The 20559-nt window shown below is 39.8% G+C and overlaps 1 protein-coding gene across 1 annotated transcript in view; it reads left to right on the top strand.

The window, feature by feature from the left end:
- The window catches only part of LRRK1 (leucine rich repeat kinase 1), a 132541-nt gene that overhangs the window by 25803 nt on the left and 86179 nt on the right, over window positions 1-20559 (top strand). The window contains exon 3 of the mRNA XM_055555868.1: window positions 14458-14621. Within this exon, the coding sequence (XP_055411843.1) occupies window positions 14458-14621 (164 nt within the window). The remainder of the gene's footprint in view (window positions 1-14457; window positions 14622-20559) is intronic.

Here is a 20559-nt window from a genome sequence, read left to right as displayed (position 1 = left end):
ATAACAATATAATACTAGACATGATTTTGTATTTTTGTCTCATATCTTTTGCATACATTTCTAAAATACAGAGTGCTGGGCTAAGAGGGAAAATGCACATGTAATTTTGCTAGGTATTGGTAATTTCCCTCCATGGAGGCTGTGCCATTTTGCATTCCCACTAGCAAAGCAGGGCCATGCCAAAGAATGTTCAAACTACCACATAATTGTACTCATTTCACATACCAGCAAGGTAATGTTCAAAATCCTTCAAGCTAGGCTTCAGCAGTACATGAACCAAGAGCTTCTAGATGTACAAGCTGGCTTTAGAAAAGGCAAAGGAACCAGAGATTAAATTGGTAGTATCCGTTGGATCATAGAAAAAGCAAGGGAATTCCAGAAAAAATATCTACTTCTGCTTCACTGACTAAGCTAAAGCCTTTAACTGTGTGGATCACAACAAACTGTAGAAAAATTCTTAAAGAGATGGGAATACCAGATAACCTTACTTGCCTTCTGAGAAACCTGTATGCAGGTCAAGAAGCAGCAGTTAGAAGCGGACATGGAAGAATGGACTGGTTCCAAATTGGGAAAGGAGTATTACAAGGCTGTATGTTGTCACCCTGCTTATTTAAATTCTATGCAAAATTCTGTGCTTAGTCACTCAGTTGTGTCCAACTATTTGTGACCCCATGGACTCCTCTGTCCATGGGGATTCTCCAGGCAAGAGTACTGGAGTGGGTTGCCATGCCCTCCTCCAGGGGATCGTCCCAACCCACTGATCGAACCCAGATCTCCTACATCGCAGGTGGATTCTTTACTGTCTGAGCCACCAGGGAAACCCAAATCAACCATACTTCAATTATTTTTTTTAAAGTAAAATCTGGAAAGAATACAGCTCCACACTCTAGCTTTTCCAACCTGTCTCATCAATGTGTGTCCCCAGGCTCTAGCTCAGCACATTGTAGGTATTAAATATTTATAAAATGAGTGAGCAATAAATTAATTTTCAGAAGAGGACTCAATGTTGGAAAAAATTCATCTTTGTAGCTCTGTATTTCTGTGTCTCTTTTCAACTGCTGCTGAATTCGTGGATGAATTGGTTTCCATTTCCTCTCTGGTTTTTCATCTAATAAGACAGAATCACAATAAAGGACAGAAATGGTAAGGATCTAACAGAAAAAAAAGAAGAGATTAAGAAGAGGTGGCAAGAATATACAGAAGAACTATACAAAAAAAGATTGTAATGACCCAAATTGCCAAATTCAGACTTAAATGGAAGAAAGTAGGGAAAACCACTAGGCCATTCAGGTATGATCTAAAACAAATCCCTTACGATTATACAGCGGAAGTGACAAATAGATTCAAGGGATTAGATCTGATAGATGGAGGTGTGTAACATTGTACAGGAGGCGGTGATCAAAGCCATCTCCAAGAAAAAGACATGCAAAAAGGCAAAGTGGTTGTTTGAAGAAGAATTACAAATAGCTGAGGAAAGAAGAAAAGCAAAAGGCAAAGGAGAAAATGAAAGATATACCCATCTGAATACAGAGTTCCAAAGACTAGCAAGGAGAGATAAGAAAGCCTTCCTAAGTGAACAATGTGAAGAAATAAAGGGAAAAAATAGAATGGGAAAGACTAGAGATCTATTCAAGAAAATTAGAGATATCAAGGGAACATTTCATGCAAAGATGGGCACAATAAGGACAGAAATGGTATGGACCTAACAGAAGCAGAAAATATAAAGAAGAGGTGGCAAGAATACACAGAAGAACTATACAAAAAAGATCTTCATGACCCAGATAATCACGGTGGTGTGATCACTCACCTAGAGCCAGACATCTTGGAGTGTGAAGTCAAGTGGGCCTTAGGAAGCATCACTACAAACAAAGCTAGTGGAGGTGATGGAATTCCAGCTGAGCTATTTCAAATCTGCACTCAATATGCCAGCCAATTGGTAAACTCAGCAGTGGCCACAGGACTGGAAAAGGTCAGCATTCATTCCAATCCCAAAGAAAGGCAATGCCAAAGAATGTTCAAACTACTGCATTATTGCACTCATCTCACATGCTAGCAAAGTAATGCTCAAAATTCTCCAAATGAGGCTTCAAATGTATGTGAATCAAGATCTTCCAGATGTTCAAGCTGGATTTAGAAAGGCCAGAGGAACCAGACACCAAATTGCCAATATCCATTGGATCATAGAAAAAGCAAGAGAGTTCCAGAAAAATATCTACTTCTTCTTTGTTGACTATGCCAAAGACTTTGACTGTGTGGATCACAACAAACTGGGGAAAATTCTTAAAGAGATGGGAATAGCAGACCACCCGATCTGCCTCTTGAGAAACACATATGCATGTCAAAAAGCAGCAGTTAGAACCAGACATGAAACAATGGACTGGTTCAAAATTGGGAAAGGAGTGCATCGAGGCTATATATTGTGACCGTACTTATTTAACTTATATGCAGAGTACATCATGCAAAATGCCAGGCTGGATGAAGCACAAACTGGAATCAAGATTGTTGGGAGAAATATCAATAACCTCAGATATGCAGATGACACCACCCTTATGGCAGAAGGTGAAGAGGAACTAAAGATCCTCTTGATAGAAGTGAAAGAGGAGAGTGAAAATCTGGCTTAAAATTCAACATTCAAAAAACTAAGATCATGGCATCCTATTCCATCACTTCATGGGAAATAGATGAGGAAACAATGGAAACAGTGAGACTTTATTTTGTTTGGCTCCAAAATCACTGCAGATGGTGATTGCAGCCATGAAATTAAAAGACCCTTGCTCCTTGGATGAAAACTTATGACCCCTTAGACAGCATATTAAAAAGTAGAGACATTACTTTTCTGATAAAGGTCCATATAGTCAGACCTACAGTTTTTCCAGTAGTCGTGTATGGATATGAGAGTTGGATCACAAAAGGCTGAGCACCAAAAAATTGATGCTTTCAAACTGTGGTGTTGGAGAAGACTCTTGAGAGCCCCTTGGACAGCAAGGAGATCAAACCAGTCAATCCTAAAGGAAATCAATCCTGAATATTCATTGGAAGGACTGAAGCTGAAGCTCCAATACCTGGCCACCTGATATGAAGAGCTGAGTCATTAGAAAGGACCCTGATGCTGGGAAAGATTGAAGGAACCTCTCATCAGAGGATGAGATGGTTGGATGGCATCACTGACTCGATGGACATGAGAGTGAGCAAGCTTTGGGAGATGGTGAAGGACAGGGAAGCCTGACATGCTTCAGTTCATGGGGTCAAAAAGAGTCAGACATGACTGAGTGACTGAACAACAACAATCCATGATGGTGTGGTCACTCACATGGAGCCAGACATCCTGGAGTGTAAAGCCAGGTGGACCTTAGGAGGCATTACTACGAACAAAGCTAATGGAGGTGATGGAATTCTAGCTCGACTATTTAAAATCTTAAAAGATGATGTTGTTAAAGTCCTGTGCTCAGTATGTCAGCAAATTTGGAAAATTCAGCAGTGGCCATAGGACTGGAAAATGTGTTTTCATTCCAATCCTAAAGAAGGGCAATGCCAAAGAATGTTTAAACTACCTTACAATTGAGCTCATTTAACATGCTAGCAAGGTAATGCTCAAAATTCTTCAAGCTAGGCTTCAGCTGTACATGAGCAGAGAACTCGCAGATGTAGAAGCGGAGCTTAGAAAAGGCAGAGGAACCAGAGATCAAATTGCCAGCATTCGTTGGCTCATGAAGAAAGCAAGGGAATTCCAGAACAAATCTACTTCTGCTTCACTGACTACACCAAAGCCATTGACTGTGTGGATCATGACAGACTGGGGAAAATTCTTAAAGAGATGGGAATGCCAGACAACGTTACCTGTCTCCTGAGAAACCTGTATGCAAGCCAAGAAACAACACTTAGAACTGGACTTGGGACAATGGACTGGTTCAAAATTGAAAAAGGAGTTCATCAAGGCTATATGTTGTCACCCTGTTTATTTAACTTCTATGTGGAGTGTATCATGTAAAATACCAGGATGGATGAATCATAAGCTGGAATCAAAATAGTCGAAATATCAACAACCTCAGATATGCAGATGATACCACCCTAATGACAGAAAGCAAAGAGGAACTAAAGAGCTTCTTGATGAAGATGAAAGAGGAGAATGAAAAAACTGGATTAAATATCAACATTCAAAGAATAAAGATCATGGCATCCAGTCCTATCAGTTCATGGCAATTAGATGGGGAAAAAATGAAAACAGTGATAGATTTTATTTTCTTTGGCTCCAAAATCACTGTGGACGGTGACTGCAGCCATGAAATTAAAAGATGCTTATTCCTTGGAAGTAAAGTTATGAGACACCTAGACAGTGTATTAAAAAGCAGAGACACCACTTTGTCAACAGTGGTCCATCTAGTCAAAGCTATGGCTTTTCCAGTAGTCATGTATGGATGTGAGAGTTGGACTATGAAGAAGGCTGAGTGCCAAAAAACTGATGCTTTCGAATTATCGTGTTGGAGAAGACTCTTGAAAGTCCCTTGAACAACAAAGAGATCAAACCAATCAATCCTTGAGGAAATCAACCCTGAATATTCATTGGAAGGACTGATGCTGAAGCTGAAGCGCCAGCACTTTGGCCACCTGATATGAAGAGCTGACTCATTGGAAAAGACCCTGATGCTGGGACAGACTGAGGGCAGAAGGGGGCAACAGAGGATGACATGATTGGATGGTATCACTGACTCTGTGGACATGAGTTTCAGCAAACTCCAGGAAATACTGGAGGACAGGGAGCCCTGGTGTGCTGCAGTCCATGAAGTCAAAAAGAGTCTGACACAACTGAGGGACTCAAGAATAACAACAAGACAATCATCTTACCTTTTAGTTCCCACATGTTTCCCTGGCACATTATGTTCTGAACAATGGCCCCACGTTTGGTTGGGTGCACTCAGCCTGTGAAGTGAGGAGTTGGACTTTGATGACAGGGCCAAGGGTTCAAGTCCCTATCTGCTCTTAGAAGCGGGGTGGAGGCGATTTATCTAATCACTCAGAGCACTGGTCACCTGGTGAAAGGTGGTGGTAAGAACCCTTGTCTTGCGTGGGTGTTAGGAGGAAGGCGGATGTACGTAGAGTATTTCTTATAGCATTTGGCAGTTCTTAATAATCAGTATCAATTAATGATCTACTAAATGTTATCACAGATCATTTTATTTTCTCTTTTAAAGTCCATGACACCTTTGCCAATTATTGTCCCAGAAAATGTTCTTATTCTCTTTATTCCCAGGGCAACCATGTCAGGACGTGGTGTACCCAAGAGCTACTTTAGTTTAAATAATACCATCAAAGAACTACTTCATTAAATCTGAAAGGAGTTAACTCTGTGTTGGACCCATATGTTATCATTTGCCTTTTCTTAATTTCAAAATCAGTACAAATTTGATGAGAAAGAGGAAAAGATTTTGGAAAACACAGACTAACTTTTTATAAACAGAAATAATAGCCTGTGCTCATTAGAAATCTCCCTTTTCCCCCCAAGCATTTTAATGCATTTTAATAAGACGTCATCTACAAGCCTGGAATAAACTTTCACTTTCACTGTGTATTTTCAAATGATTCCAACCTGTTTTCTGTGTTATATATTTTCCCATTTTTTCCTATCTGCTCCATATTCTACTCTTTTAGCTTAATATCATATAAGTAGTTTTTTGTTTTTGTTTTTTTTTTAACTTAGTTTTCCATGTAATCAGTATTAATGGTTGCATGGTAGTTCCTCATTTTGAAGTATCCTGAGGTCCTACTGGGCCAGCTGGCTCAGATGATAAAGAATCGACCTGCAATGCAGGAGACCTGGGTTTGATACCTGGGTCAAGAAGATCCCCTAGAAAAGGTAATGGCAACCCACTCCAGTATTCTTGCCTGGAGAATTCCATGGACAGAGGAGCTTGGCAGGCTACAGTCCATGGGGCCGCAAAGAGTTGGACACTGCTGAGCGGCTAACGCTTCTACTACTTTAGATGGCTCAGGCTGCTATAAAGTTGCCAAAGGCTGGGTGCCTTAAACAGTAGACATTTCTTTCTCACTCCACAGGCCAGGAAGTCCAGGATGAGGTGCTGGCAGGTTCTGTTCTCGGCAAGGACCCACCTCCTGGTTGTAGACGCCACGTTCTCACCGCGTCCTCGCGTGGGAGAGAGGAGTGAGCTCTCTCTCTCTCTTCTGGGGGGGCACTAATCCATAACGCTAGCTCATAACACCCATAACACCAAGTGATGAGCCTGTCATTTCCCAGAGACCCACCTCCTTAGACTGGGCATCAGGATGAAAGCATGAACTTTAGGGGGACAAAGCATGCAGCCTATCTCAAGTATGAAAGTGGAAAGGAAAGTCGTGGAGCTTCTGTGGGCCCCAGCACCACAGAGCCCTGCTCCATCACTCTCACCCCTGATGCTTGCTGGCCTGTCACCATGGAGTGTCTTCATCCTGGCTTCCCTCAACTGTTTCCCTTGCTTGCTCTGCTCCCTGGGGTTAGAGGGGGAAGGGATGAGGAGGGAGCTGGTTCTTATCATGGGGTGAAGGTGGTGGTGTGTCCAGGGGTCAGACTGGAGGGGTGGCTTAGTTTATTTTGCCCACTGCTTCCCTGGTGGTGTGTGCAAGGGGTGTGTACAGTACACTGCTTTTACTCCCTGTTCTTCAGATGTGGCTGTTGTTTTTCGGTCTTTTTGTATCTTTTTGTCCATAATTTGCACTAAGTGTGGCATGCATCAGTTACTTTCAGCCTCTTTATTTTCTTTGTATTTTGTAGCTCCAAGAGACATTGGTCTAGGTGCAAGCATTGCAGAACTACAGTAAAGGGTCCCAGGTCCCAGCCTGTCTCAGTAAGGCTTCCCATGACAAATGCACCAATTCCACCACACTCCGGCCAGCAGTAAATGTTAGAGCTTGTTAAATTTTTCACTCTATCAGGTAGGCATAACATGATGTCTTATGAATAGTTGTATCTTTTATTTCTAAAGATAATCACACTACTATACGTGTGATTTCCCTCTGTCCAGCCTGCTTGTAGGTATAACTGCCCAAGCCCCTTTTATTAGCAAAAATTCATTTCAGGGATTTGGTGAAAATTTCCACAGAGAAGTTTCCGATCAGTGCTGGGAGGTTTTGTTGGTGTGAGAAACGTGCAGCCTGCACGGCTGGAGATCTGCTCCGTGTGAGCCATGAGCCAGGCCTCTGGCCAAGGCCACCTCTGTCTTTGCTTTCGTTTCTGATGCTGGTCTGATGGCCCAGCTTGATGGAGCTGACCCCCAGCCATCTGGAGTCGGTGAGGAATTACTGCTGAGGGTCACCCTGGGGGTCATGTCGCCCTCCACACTCCCAACCTCTGCCTCTTCCCTGAAGAAGTAAAGGGTTGGATTTCACTGTAATGCGACCCAGAGATGAAAAGTGCTGCTGAGGCTAAAACCCTAGAGGGACAGCTGACAAAGAAAGAAGCATCCTTCTCACTGAAGGTTGGTGAGCCCAGGACTGCGGTGGATGGGCCCCTGCAGTGCCAGGAGGGTGTCCGCTCCAGGGAGGGACAGCCCCTGACCCCAGGATTTGACCACATAGGGATTCGATGGACAGTGGCACAGGAAAGCCATTGAACAATTATGACCAGGTCAGTTGCAGTCTAGAATTTACTCTTTATTCTGCAGTGAACTCTGGGTTGTTAGATATATTTTTACTTTTTGCTAGTCCATTGATGCAGGTGAATGTAATTTTTTTTAAAGCATGTATTCATGTAAATGGTAGTGTCTTTTCTAGGATACACAGGGGATGCCAGAGATTTTTGAATCAAGAAAGAACATTTGTCTTCTGTCATGCATGCTTTCCTTGATGGGGATGAGAAAATTAAACAGTAGTATCATAAATATACATATGTAAGAGACAAACTGATTTAGAACTGATAGAATTAAAGTCACTTTCATACTACCTCTCCATTGGCCTAGATTCACAGAAAAATAAAACAGCAGTAGAGAGAGAATTTTAGTCTGACTGTGGGTCAGGAGGAATGATTTAACAAATTCTGTTCTAGAAGAAAAGGTAAGAATACCTTGTGAGGATATAAAGAAGCACAGATTCAGAATCAGCAGACAAAGGAGGACTGGGATGGGGAAGCCACGATGAACTGTTACTGTAAGCGGCTTGGCTTGTGTCACCAGGTATCATTCTGTAACATTTGTGAAATTCCGTTTCAGTACTTGCCCAAAATAAAAGAGAAGAATAATTCCTGCCCATTTTCCTATAGTCAAAATAATTTATTTTTCTAAAACCTGAATTACAGAAATAACATTTAGAGGTTGAGTTATTGGCAACTAAAAACATTTATCCTATAAATGTCAGAATATGTAAAACATACAGTGTTACTGAAAGTATTTTTTTTTTTTGTAAATAGATTATTAACTTGAAAGTGACTATCAAAGCCTAAATGATGTTCTGGTTTCATATGTTTTAGACTATTTTTAACAAATACTTTTTCACATAATGAACTTTTGTTTACTGCCCATGTCCAGCGTATTTAAATACTGGGCCTTATAAATATTAACATTTATCACCCACCAGAAGTATGATCACTTGTCATCGTCACAGCTTATTGGAAATATTTCTTGCATTCTCGAGTAAGTCTATGTGCTAAATCCGTAATGCTAGTCATCCACTACATTTATAGCTTTCCCTCACTAGTTCCTACTTCTACTTACTGCTGGTTGTCTCTTTCCCAAAAACAAACAAGCAACACTAATCAAACCTTAAAAATAAAAAACTATGCTAATGGCTTCCCCTTCTCCTTGTTTTTTTTAAGTTATCTTCTTTGTTAAGCATATTAACTTTATCTTAAAAGCAAGTAGGATGCCTGTTGATATATATATATATGGAATTTTCATTGTTATCTAGGAAAATAACTACACCCATTGTAATAGAGAACAAAAAGGATTTAAAAAAATTTTGACACTGAATCATTCTAATGTTCTACTATTAATTTCCTACTAGTTTTAGTTCTCTGCTACATTAATATTGTATGGAAATAGAATATATTTGGGGGTTGTATTTTGAGTATGAATTTTAAATGTGTATGAATAAAATATTTAGAACTGTGATGTTTTACTGTATTAAAGAATATAATTATGGAAATGTTTGATTAATAGGCAAAAATAATTGAATAATCTCAAATAGTATAAATAAATTATCTTGCTCTAAGTTTAAATCAAAGGTCACCAATTCTCAATATAAAACTCTAGTAGTATTTTTGTAAAAATAAAATTACTATTAAAGTACATGTATTTACCTTTAACAAAAGACGTTTCATGGTGGGGAAGAGGGTTTCTGCCTTACATGATGTATCTCTCTACTATTTAATTTTTTTTCAATGAGAATGTGTTCTTTTATTACTTATTTGATTTCTTTAAAATTTTAAATTAAGTCATGTAATTCCATTGCAGAGACTTTAGGGAATAAAGAAAAATCTTTTCTAATCCTATCTAATTCCCCTCAGCCCATCAGTAATACTTATCATTAGCATTTTGGTCTTTTTCAATTTAAATAAATGTTAACCCTTCTCTTTACAATTTTGGGAAATTAAATGAAATTGGCAGATTAAATTAAATGCATATGCATTAACTGATATTTTCCCATAAGGTCCTTCTAAGAGTTTGTTTGGACCAGAACCCCCAGCTCTTGTGTCAGTGACAGTGGACACGTGTTGTCCGTGTAACTTAAGAAAATCAGATTCAAACTGAAAAAACCACAGCATTAAAAACAAATATATATGTAAACAGAACTGAGCAGAGTGTTTCTAATTATGTCATTTATTCCACATACTTTGCCACCCTTGTAATTTCATGCGCATCCCATGTCCTAGGCTCCACCTTCGCAGTGTTGCTTAACCTGGGTGTAAAGGTGAAGTTTCTGTTTATGTTCCTAAGGTGAACAGAAGAGCTTACTTTATTCCTAACTGAAGAGAAGAAGTTACTTTATGCCTTTGCACACACCTGTCTTTTATGGAGCTAAGGGGGGTATTTGCTTAATTCTGAAAGATGAGCAGTGACGTGACTAAGTGCCTTTTCTGATGGATGACGCTGCCGTGTATTCTGCCTTCTTCTGCCCCGACAAAGCCTTCTCCCTCCAGTGGCTTCCCTCCTCCCTGCCCGTGGCGCTCAAATGTTTCAGGGTCTCTGACTATTAATAATTAATGAGGATTCTATTTTACATGGTAGTAAATTGTACATGTCTTTTACATGGTGTGCCACTCTCTCAAATAGATGGCTAGTGGGAAGATGCTATGTAACACAGAGAGCCAAGCCTGGCACTCTGTGATGACCTAGAGAGGTGGGTGAGAGGGAGCACTAAGAGGGAGGGGATATATATGTGTGTGTGTGTATATATATATATTTAGTTATTACTGATTCATATATGGCAGAAAACACGATATTGTAAAGCAATTATCTTCCAATTAAAAATAAATAAAAAGAAATGACATAAGATGGTAATTCTAGTTAAAAGAGATAAATGAGAGAGATAAAAATGTTAAATAAAAGGTAACTACAAATATAAAAAAATAAAGGTTGATGAGGATTGTTAGTGTGCGTTGAGATGTGAAGCTGCCTTGAAGTGTGTGTGTTCAGCCATGTCTGACTCTTTGTGGTCCCATGGACAGTAGCCCATCAGGCTCCTCTGTCCATGGGATTTTCCAAGCAAGAATACTGGAGTGGGGTGCCATTTCCTTTTCCAGGGAATCTTCCCAATATCCTGCATCTCTTGTGTCTCCTGCTCTGGCAGGCAGATTCCATACCACTAGCGCCACCTGGGAAGCTGCCTAATGTATAACTTCTTACACACTATACCCTTTTCTGATTCCTCTTTCTAAAAATACAGAGCCCAAACCCCAGTAAACTCCATTTAAACACAACAGTCTTGCATTCATGTTTCAGGAAGGGTGCAGATTGTGAGTGATGCTCCTGAAATCCACTTAATGTGGGTTTTCAGAATGATTGTCTTGGAAATAGTCATGGCTTAGAGTGAGCTACAAAGACTCTGAATGGTATCAAGGACCTCTACTGTAAGCAGTTTGTCTTTCCTTGTCTCCCCAAGCAGGACTTTTCTGCGCTGGTGGTGGAACTCGTTTAGTATGCCATATGGCAGGCCTTGCATTTAGGGTACGTTATTCTGATTTACTTCTCCCAAGATTTTGTTGTGAAAAGTTGAACATACAGTAAAACTGAAAGAATTGAACTATGTATGTCCATATACCCACCACCTAAATTCTACCATTAACACTTTATGAAATTATTCTCATTTCTATCCATCTATCTGTTCTTCTGTCCATCTATCAATCTGTTATTATTAATGCATCTCAAATTAAGTTGGAAATATCTGTACTTTTCACCCTCAAACACTTTAGTATTCATTTTATTCACTATAGTTTAATATTGTTTATAATTTTTAGATAAAATTTATATAAAGAAAATGTACATATCTTCATTGGACTATTTGATAAGTTTTGACAAAAGCCACCACCTGTACACTGAAAACGTCATCAAGATATAGAACCATGCCTAAACAATTTCCTCGTGCCCTTTTCTGGTGAACTTCATGCGCACCCTCAGGAACCACTGTTCTGATTTTTTTCCCACCATAGATCAGAACAGCATATAAATGGGATCATTTTATGAAGTCATTCTTTCATTCAGCAGTGTGTTTTTAGATTACCATCAGTCATTTCCTGGATCAGCAGTTTATTCCTTTTGATTGCTGAGTAGTCACTATACTATGGGAGTTATTTATTCAACTCCTTTTGATGGACACCTTTACAGTTTGAAAATACTATCAGATCAGATCAGATCAGATCAGTTGCTCAGTCATGTCCAACTCTTTGCAACCCCAATGGCGTTTAATATAAACATTATTGGATATATTTTAGGCATATTTTCTTGGGTAAATACCTAAGAATAGAATAAGGAAGTCGTAGGATAGGTGTGTACTTAGTTTCGTAAGAAACCAATAGACTTGTTTCCAAAGTGGTTGTACAATTTTAGACGCAACCAATAAGGTATGAGTGTTCTGGTTTCTCCATATCCTCACCAAGTATTATCAGTCTTTTTAAATTTTACTGACTTTCGTGGGATTGTAATGGTGTTTAATTTTCATTTCCCTGATGACTAATGATATTGAGCTTTTTGAACCTCTTCTGCTATTCAAATCTTTGCTTGTTTTTAACTGGGTTGTTTGTCCTTTATTACCAAGTTATAGGAGTTCTTCCTGTTTTCTGAATACCATTCGTTTTTTGGGTGTATGTTTTGCAAATATTTTCTTCCAGTATGTAACTTGCCTACTCATTGTCAAATGGTAAATAGTTTTTAAATGGTAGATCAACCTTCTGATGAGCATAAGTTTTAAATTTTGTTGAAGTCTAATTAATAATTTTTTCCTTTCATGTTTATTACTTTCTGTGTCCCATCTAAGAAAGCTTTGCCTACTCTCAAGTCATAAAAATGTCCTCCTGTGATATTTTTTTCCTAGGAGCACTACGGTTTTAACCTTTATGTTTAAATCCATGATCCATTTCAAAGTAATTTTTGTGTGTGGTGAGAAGTAGGAGTCAGAATCCCTTTTTATTCAATGATGTCCAGTTGTCCCAGCATGATTTATTGAAATAATTTTTGCTTTTCTCATTGTGTTGGCACCCTTATCAAAAATTAATTGGATGTACAAGTATGAGTCTATTTCCCAACAGAAAGCTGAGAAGCTATTCTGTTCTACAGATAAATTTGTATATACTAGTAGCACACTCGGAGAAGGCAATGGCACCCCACTCCAGGACTCTTGCCTGGAAAATCCCATGGACGGAGGAGCCTGGTAGGCTGCAGTCCAAGGGGTTGCTGAGAGTCAGACATGGCCGAGTGACTTCCTACTTTCACTTTCCACTTTCATGCATTGGAGAAGGAAAGGGCAACCCACTCCAGTGATCTTGCCTGGAGAATCCCAGGGACGGGGGAGCTTGGTGGGCTGCCGTCTATGGGGTCGCACAGAGTCGGACACGACTGAAGCGACTTAGCAGCAGCAGCAGCAGCACACTGCTTTGACTATTATTATAGTTTTGTGTAAGACTTGAAATCAAGTAGTGTAGATCCTCCAGCTCTTATTTTTCAAGATTGTTTGGGGTAAATCCTTTGAATTTTTGAACAAATTTGAGGATCAGGTTGTCAATTTTATCTCCCTCAAATCCTATTGGAATTATGGTTGGGATTACATTGAATCTACAGATAAAATCAGAGAGAATTGAGACTTAATAATTTTGATTGTTTTCATCCACGAACATGAGATGTCTTTCCATTTGTATAGGTCTTATTTAACTTCTCTCAGCAATGTTTATAGTTTTCAGGGTGTAGATCTTATCCATCATTTAAAAAATTTATTTCTAAACATGTAATTTTTATCCTATTGTAAATAAATTTTGAAAAAAACTTTTTTCCAAACATTAGCCGCTGTAATGTGATTTGCTTTTGTGATGTGAATGTTTGGAAGGCAACCTTCATCATCATTTACATTTTAACACGAAAAAAAAAGCCGTTTTTTTTTTTTTTTTTCATCTCTTCAAAGAGATGGAGTGGGGTTAGCCCCAGCCTAAGAGCTGGTGAACCAAACCTCAGTCACGGTTTGCCTCTTACAAGCTGTGTGGACTTGGCCAAGAATGATTTTCGAATTCTGTCTCCATTTCTGCTGCCACTTAACACAATCAAAATGTAACTACTCATTCATTGCAGTCTTTTCTATGATAGAGACAGAACTGTAGACTCTGGTTCAGTAACACATTTACAAATCTAGTAGGAACCTTGAATTTTCTTCCCAGAGAAATGTGCGTGCATACACACACATATACACACAATTTTCTGTGCAACTTTAGGATGTGCAGGAAGTCTCTGAAGCCTTCTGGGATCTACAGACTGCTAATTATGAAGCCATTCTAGAGTGGGAGCTCCAAGGGCTGACAGCTTTCATGTCTGCGTCTTCAGACCCAGCAAGTATGGAGTGAGGGCTGCCATTCTAAATCCCATGCCTTTTTGGCGTTTTCCAGGCAGAGAGGGTCTAGATTTCCACATACTCAGGTTTTGACTTGCCTTTCTTCCTTCACGGGATACCGTATCCCTCTGAGGGACACAGCAGTGGGGCAGTTTGGTGTTGCTGTTGGTGAGGCCAACCTGCCAGGCAGCTGCCCTGGGAGACCTGGACCCGCTCTCTGGGCATTGTCTCACTCCATAATCTTCCAGCCTCCCCACGCCTTCACCTCTGGCTCCATGCAGGAGTGCCTCCACGGGGGGCAGGTGCTGAAGTTGGCTGTGCTGGGTGACACTGGCAGCATTTTGGAGCAACCCTCTCTGGCTTAAGCACATCCCCCTCTCCTCTCTGGTGGTTCCCGTAAGCAGCACTGGCGGTGGAGGTGATGTGTGTGTGCCTCTGTTCACCCAGGTGCTGGGGACATGGGCAGCAAACTCTCCATGCCAGGCAGTGAGCCCATGGTGCAGAGCCCCAGGACGGAAGGCATTCATGCTGCGTACAGGCGAGGAGACATCAGCAGAGCCCAGCATCTGCTCCGAGAAGCTTGTGACGAGAGCACATCCCAGCTGGAAAAGGTAAGGTCTATGCCAGCCCTTCTTGCCAGAACTGGGGACCCAGGTTGAGTGAAGGTTACCATGAAAATTATTTTCTTGTTATCATTAGAATAATGGGGATCTTTCCTGGGTTCTGAATACCTTGTTTCTCATGTAAACCTCCTGGTGTCAGTCCTTTCGAGTGGACTTCTCAGCTTGTCAGGTAAGCATGCTGTGCCATCATTCCCAGGGGCAGGAAGGGGGTCACAGAAAGGAAAAGGACAAAACTGACAGTCGAGGGTTTAACCTAATATAGTCTTTTATACTTTTTTTCCACTATAAAATAGCACATGTGCAAACTGAAAATTTTAAAAACATATAAAAGTAAAGGAAAAAAGAACCAAAATTAATCATCCAAACAATCCCACTGAGCATTTTTGGTATACTCTTTTTCGAGTTGCTGATCTGAACATTCGTTTTTTATTTTTATTGTTTCTAATATAGATAGAGTCTTATTTATGTATAGTTTTGCATACTGCTTTCTTTTACCTAATATTATATGAACCATTTTCTGTATGACTATAAGTTCCTTATGTGCCTCACCTTCAGTGGATACATGACATTTCATCTGGTAGAGACACTCTCATTTATCTGGCTATTCCATTTGGTTAGATATTTGGATTGTTTCTAATTTTTTATTTCTATAAAGAATACTATACTGAATTTTTTTTGCCTGATAGTTTTCTTATTGTCAGCTATTTTCTTCACTTAGGTAGATTTGCAAAAATTGAGAATGTGGGTAAGAGCCTTTTAAAAATTTTGAAACATATGCCAAACTTCTTCCAAAAGCTTATAGAGATCAACCCTCTTGCTGGCCTACAGCTTGGGAAGATTATTGCTATGTTCTGGTCCTTGTGGGAAATTCTTATTGGCTGTAAACCAGGAGAGCACTTTATTGATGTTTTGTGTGCAATACTTTGATTAGCACAAGTTTAAGGTCTTCATTTAATTAATAGCTGGAAATAGCTCAATTACTAAACCTCCAGCCTGTTCTCAAAGTTGTAAGAGAATTTTTGGGGGGAAGTAGTCAAGTTCAATGTGCTTGATAATTATTGAGAAGAGAGCATTTTTGGAAAATTCTTCAAGCAAGGCTTCAGCAGTATGTGAACCAAGAACTTCCACATGTACAAGCTGGATTTAGACAAGGCAGAGGAACCAGAGATCAAACTGGCAACATCCGTTGGATCATAGAAAAAGCAAGAGAATTCCAGAAAAACATCTACTTCTGCTTTATTGACTATGCCAAATCCTTTGACTGTGTGGATCACAACAAACTGGAAAATTCTTAAAAAGATGGGAATACCAGACCACCTGATCTGCCTCCTGAGAAATCAGTATGTAGGTCAAGAAGTAACACTTAGCACTGGAGATGGAACAACAGACTGGTTCCAAATCAGGAAAAGGAGTACATCAAGGCTGTATATTGTCACCCTGCTTATTTAAATTATATACAGAGTACATCGTGAGAAACACTGGGCTGGAAGAAGCACAGGCTGGAATCAAGATTGCCAGGAGAAATGTCAATAACCTCAGATAGGCGGATGATACCATGCTTATGGCTGAAAGCAAAGAGGAACTGAAGAGCCTCTTGATGAATGTGAAAGTTGGCTTTAAACTCAACATTCAAAAAACTAAAGTTATGGCATCCAGTCCCATCACTTCATGGCAAATAGATGGGGAAACAATGGAAACAGTGACAGACTATTTTCTTGGGCTCCAAAATCACTGCAGATGGTGACTGTAGCCATGAAATTAAAAGACACTTGCTCCTTAGAAGAAAAGTTATGACCAACCTAGACAGCCTATTAAAAGGTAGAGACATTACTTTGCCAACAAAGGCCCATCTAGTCAAAGCTATGGTTTTTCCGGTAATCATGTATGGATGTGAGAGGTGGACCATAAAAAAGCTGAGTGCTGAAGAACTGATGCTTTTGAACTGTGTTGTTGGAGAAGACTCTTGAGAGTCCCTTGGACTGAAAGGAGATCAAACCATTCAATTCAAAAGGCAGTAAGTCCTGAATCATTCATTGGAAAGACTGATATTGAACCTGAAGCTCCAATACTGTGGCCGCCTGATGTGAAGAATTGACTCATTGGGAAAGACCTGATGCTGGGAAAGATTGAAGGCAGGAAAGGAGAAGGGGAGAACAGAGGATGAGATGGTTGGATGGCATGACTGACTCAATGGACATGAGTTTGAGCAAGCTCCAGGAGTTGGTGATGGACAGGGAAGTCTGACGTGCTGCAGTCCTTGAGGTCACAAAGAGTCGGATGTAACTGAGTGACTGAACTGAACTGAGCATTTTTGATTCCTCCCATTATGAATTCACAGTATATGTGGTCAAAACCTCTCTTCTTATGGGAGAACTGGAGCAGGTCAAAGTTGTTGGCCCATTGTTTTTGGCCTGGGGATTGTAAGCGGGGACCCAGGAAGCAACAGTCCAAAGTGTTACCCACAGAGCAGTCGCACTGCCTGGGACCTTTTCCCAAATGGAACTCCAGACTGCCGTCACACGGAACTTCCCATTGAACCTGGACCTCTTGCATCTCCTGCATTGGCAGGCAGTTTCTTGACCACTAGCACCACCTGGGAAGGCATGTTTAAGTCCAGATGTCAGCAAATTCAGTTTCATGGTGTATATGCTATTGCTGTCCTCTGCTGTTTCTTTTTTTCTCTTTTAATGTGTATCGAAAGTAGACTAGATAATTCTCTAATAAATATTTGTATTGTTAATTTGTATACAATGAGGAGATATATATATATAACTATATAATATAATTTGTTAACAAATCTGAACCTGAGATGAAAGTGAAAACTTTTGGCAAAACAATGATGCTGTTCCAAAGAAACAGAATATGAGACACTTAGAAGGTAGAGTTTTCTAGAAGTAGCATTAAAAAACTAAACAAAAACAGGTAAACTTTTCTTAATTCTTAATTTTTTAAATTATGATAGTATTATAACACATTTACAGAAGACTTGAAAAATGCAGAACAAAGTTACATATAGTTCTACTATGTATTACAATTTTTTAAGTAGATAAATTAAGGTTTTTAGTTGGGATTTCAAAATAAATCAAACCCTCAAAAGTTAATAGAATAACTGGACATGAAAGTAGAAGGATATAGTAGACCTGAAAAGCACTGTGAATCAATTCAACATTATTAAGATGTATACAATTCTCACACAACGCAGGGTACAAGTTCTATTCAAGTTGCCGTAGACTATAAACCAGGAGACACTGGAACGTATCCAGAGACATAAAACAAAAGGCAAAACTTTCATGTCAAAGGTATTGAAATCATACAGAATATGTTCTCTTATCACTGTGCACTTATGTTAGAAATCAATATCAAAAGATATTTGAAAATAACCCACATATTTTCAAGTGTAATGTGACAGTTACCAAGAGACTTAGCCATTGAAAACCTCAAAAAGGTTAAAAGACTGAGAAAACACAGAAGGTGATTGCAGAGAAGAAAGAATTTAAATGAGAAGCTAATATCAAAATGAGAAATTAGCATCAAGGGTACTTTAAAAACTCCATGTGTTTGGAAAATAAACGTCCACTTTTAAATGATGGGTGTATCCAAGAAACCATAACAAGGAAAATTAGAAAATATCTGTAACAGATTAAAAATGAAAGGAGAATTTATCAGAACCTGTTACATGTAGCTGAAACTGCTCAATGCAACTAAATACAATGTGGAATCTTGAAAACACATAATGAACAGTGGAGGGTCTCCCGTGGAGGTGTGGGTCAGCAGTGGCTTGCCACGGGGACAGAGGCATTGGCAGCAGCAGTTCTGGGAGGTGCCCCTTGGCAAGCGAGCCCTCTTGGAAGTAGTTATTAACCCTGCCATAGAGCCTGTAGACTCCGGGGCTGAGTCACCTCAGGCCAAACAGCTAATAGAGAGGGAGCCCCACCCATCAGCAGATTACAGTGTTACTGAGCATGACCCTGCCCACCAGGACAAGACCCAGTTTTTTCCCATACCAGTCCTTCCCAACAGCCTCATCCACCAGAGGACAGACAGAAGAAGCAAGAAGAACTACAATCCTAGAGGCTCCAAAACATAAACCACAGCCACAGAAATTTAATCAAAATGAAATGGCAGACGATTATCTCCCAGATGAAAGAACAAGATAAAACCTCAGAAAAACAACTACATGAAGTGAAGATAGGCAACATTCCAGAAAAAGAATTCAAAATAATAATAGCGCAGATGACTTCAGTTCAGTCGCTCAGTCATTTCCAACTCCTTGTGACCCCATGGACTGCAGCACACCAGGCATCTCTGTCCATCACCAACTCCCGGAGCTTGCTCAAACTCATGTCCATCAAGTCAGTGATGCCATCCAACCATCTCATCCTTTGTCATCTCCATCTCCTCCTGCCTTCAATCTTTCCCAGCATAAAGATCTTTTCCAATAAGTCAGGTCTTCTCATCAGGTGGCCAAAGTATTGAAGTTTCAGCTTCAGCTTCAGCATCAGTCCTTCCAATGAATATCCAGGATTGATCTCCTTTAGAATGGACTGGTTGGATCTCCTTGCAGTCCAAGGGACTCTCAAGGCCTTCTCCAACACCACAGTTCAAAAGCATCAATTCTTTGGTGCTCAGCTTTCTTTATAGTCCAACTCTCACATCCATACACGACTCCTGGAAAAACCATAGCTTTGACTAGAAGGACCTTTTTTGGCCAAGTAATATGTCTGCTTTTTACTATGCTATCTAGGTTGGTCATAACTTTTCTTCCAAGGAGCAAGCATCTTTTAATTTCATGGCTGCAGTCACCATCTACAGTGATTTTGGAGCCCCCTAAAATAAAGTGTCACTGTTTCTATTGTTTCCCCATCTATTTGCCATGAAGTAAGGGGACCTGATGCCATGATCTTCGTTTTCTGAATGTTGAGTTTTAAGTCAACTTTTTCACTCTCCTCTTTCACTTTCATCAAGAGGCTCTTTAGTTCTCTTTTGCTTTCTGACATAAGGGTGGTGTCATCTGTGTATCTGAGTTTATTGATATTTCTCCTGGAAATCTTGATTCCAGCTTGTGCTTCATCCAGCCCAGCATTTCACATGATATACTCTACATATAAGTTAAATAAGCAGAGTGACAATATACAACCTTGCTTGACGTACTCCTTTTCCTGTTTGGAACCAGTCTGTTGTTCCATGTCCAGTGCTAACTGTTGCTTCTTGACCTGCATACAGATTTCTCAGGAGGGAGGTCAGGTGGTCTGGTATTCCCATCTTTTTAATAATTTTCCACAGTTTGTTGTGCTCTATAAGTCAAAGGCTTTGGTGTAGTCAATAAAGTAGAAGTAGATGTTTTTCTGGAACTCTCTTGCTTTTTCAGTGATTCAACAGATGTTGGCAGTTTGATCCAGTTGATTTAGGATCTCAGAAAAAGAATGGAGAAGATGCAAGAAATGTTTAACAAAGACCTAGAAGAACTAAAGAACAAACAAACAGAGATGAACAGTATACTAGAAGGAATCAACAGCAGAATCACAGGTAGAATGGATAAGTGACCTGGAAGAGAGAGTGGTGGAAATTACTGCTGTAAAACAAAATATAGAAAAAAGAATGAAAAAAAATGAAGACAGCCTAAGAATGTTCTGGGAAAACATTAAATGTACCAACATTCACATTATAGGGGTCCCAGAAGGAGAAGAGAGAGAGAAAGGACCCAAGAAAGTATTTGAAGAAGTAAGAGCTGAAAACTTCCCTAACATGGGAAAATAAATAGTCAACCAAGTCCAGGAAGCACAGAGTCCCAGGCAGGATAAACCCAAGGAGGAACATACTGAGACACATATTAAGTAGTAATCAAACTGACAAAAATGAAAGACAAAGATAAAATATTAAAAGCAACGAGGGAAAAATGACAAATAACATACAAGGGAATTCTCAT

Source organism: Bubalus kerabau, chromosome 19, assembly GCF_029407905.1.
Source record: "Bubalus kerabau isolate K-KA32 ecotype Philippines breed swamp buffalo chromosome 19, PCC_UOA_SB_1v2, whole genome shotgun sequence".
In the NCBI taxonomy this organism is placed as follows: Eukaryota; Metazoa; Chordata; class Mammalia; order Artiodactyla; family Bovidae; genus Bubalus; species Bubalus kerabau.
Note: the sequence above shows the minus strand (reverse complement) of the source record. Positions and strands in the feature narration are given on the sequence as shown.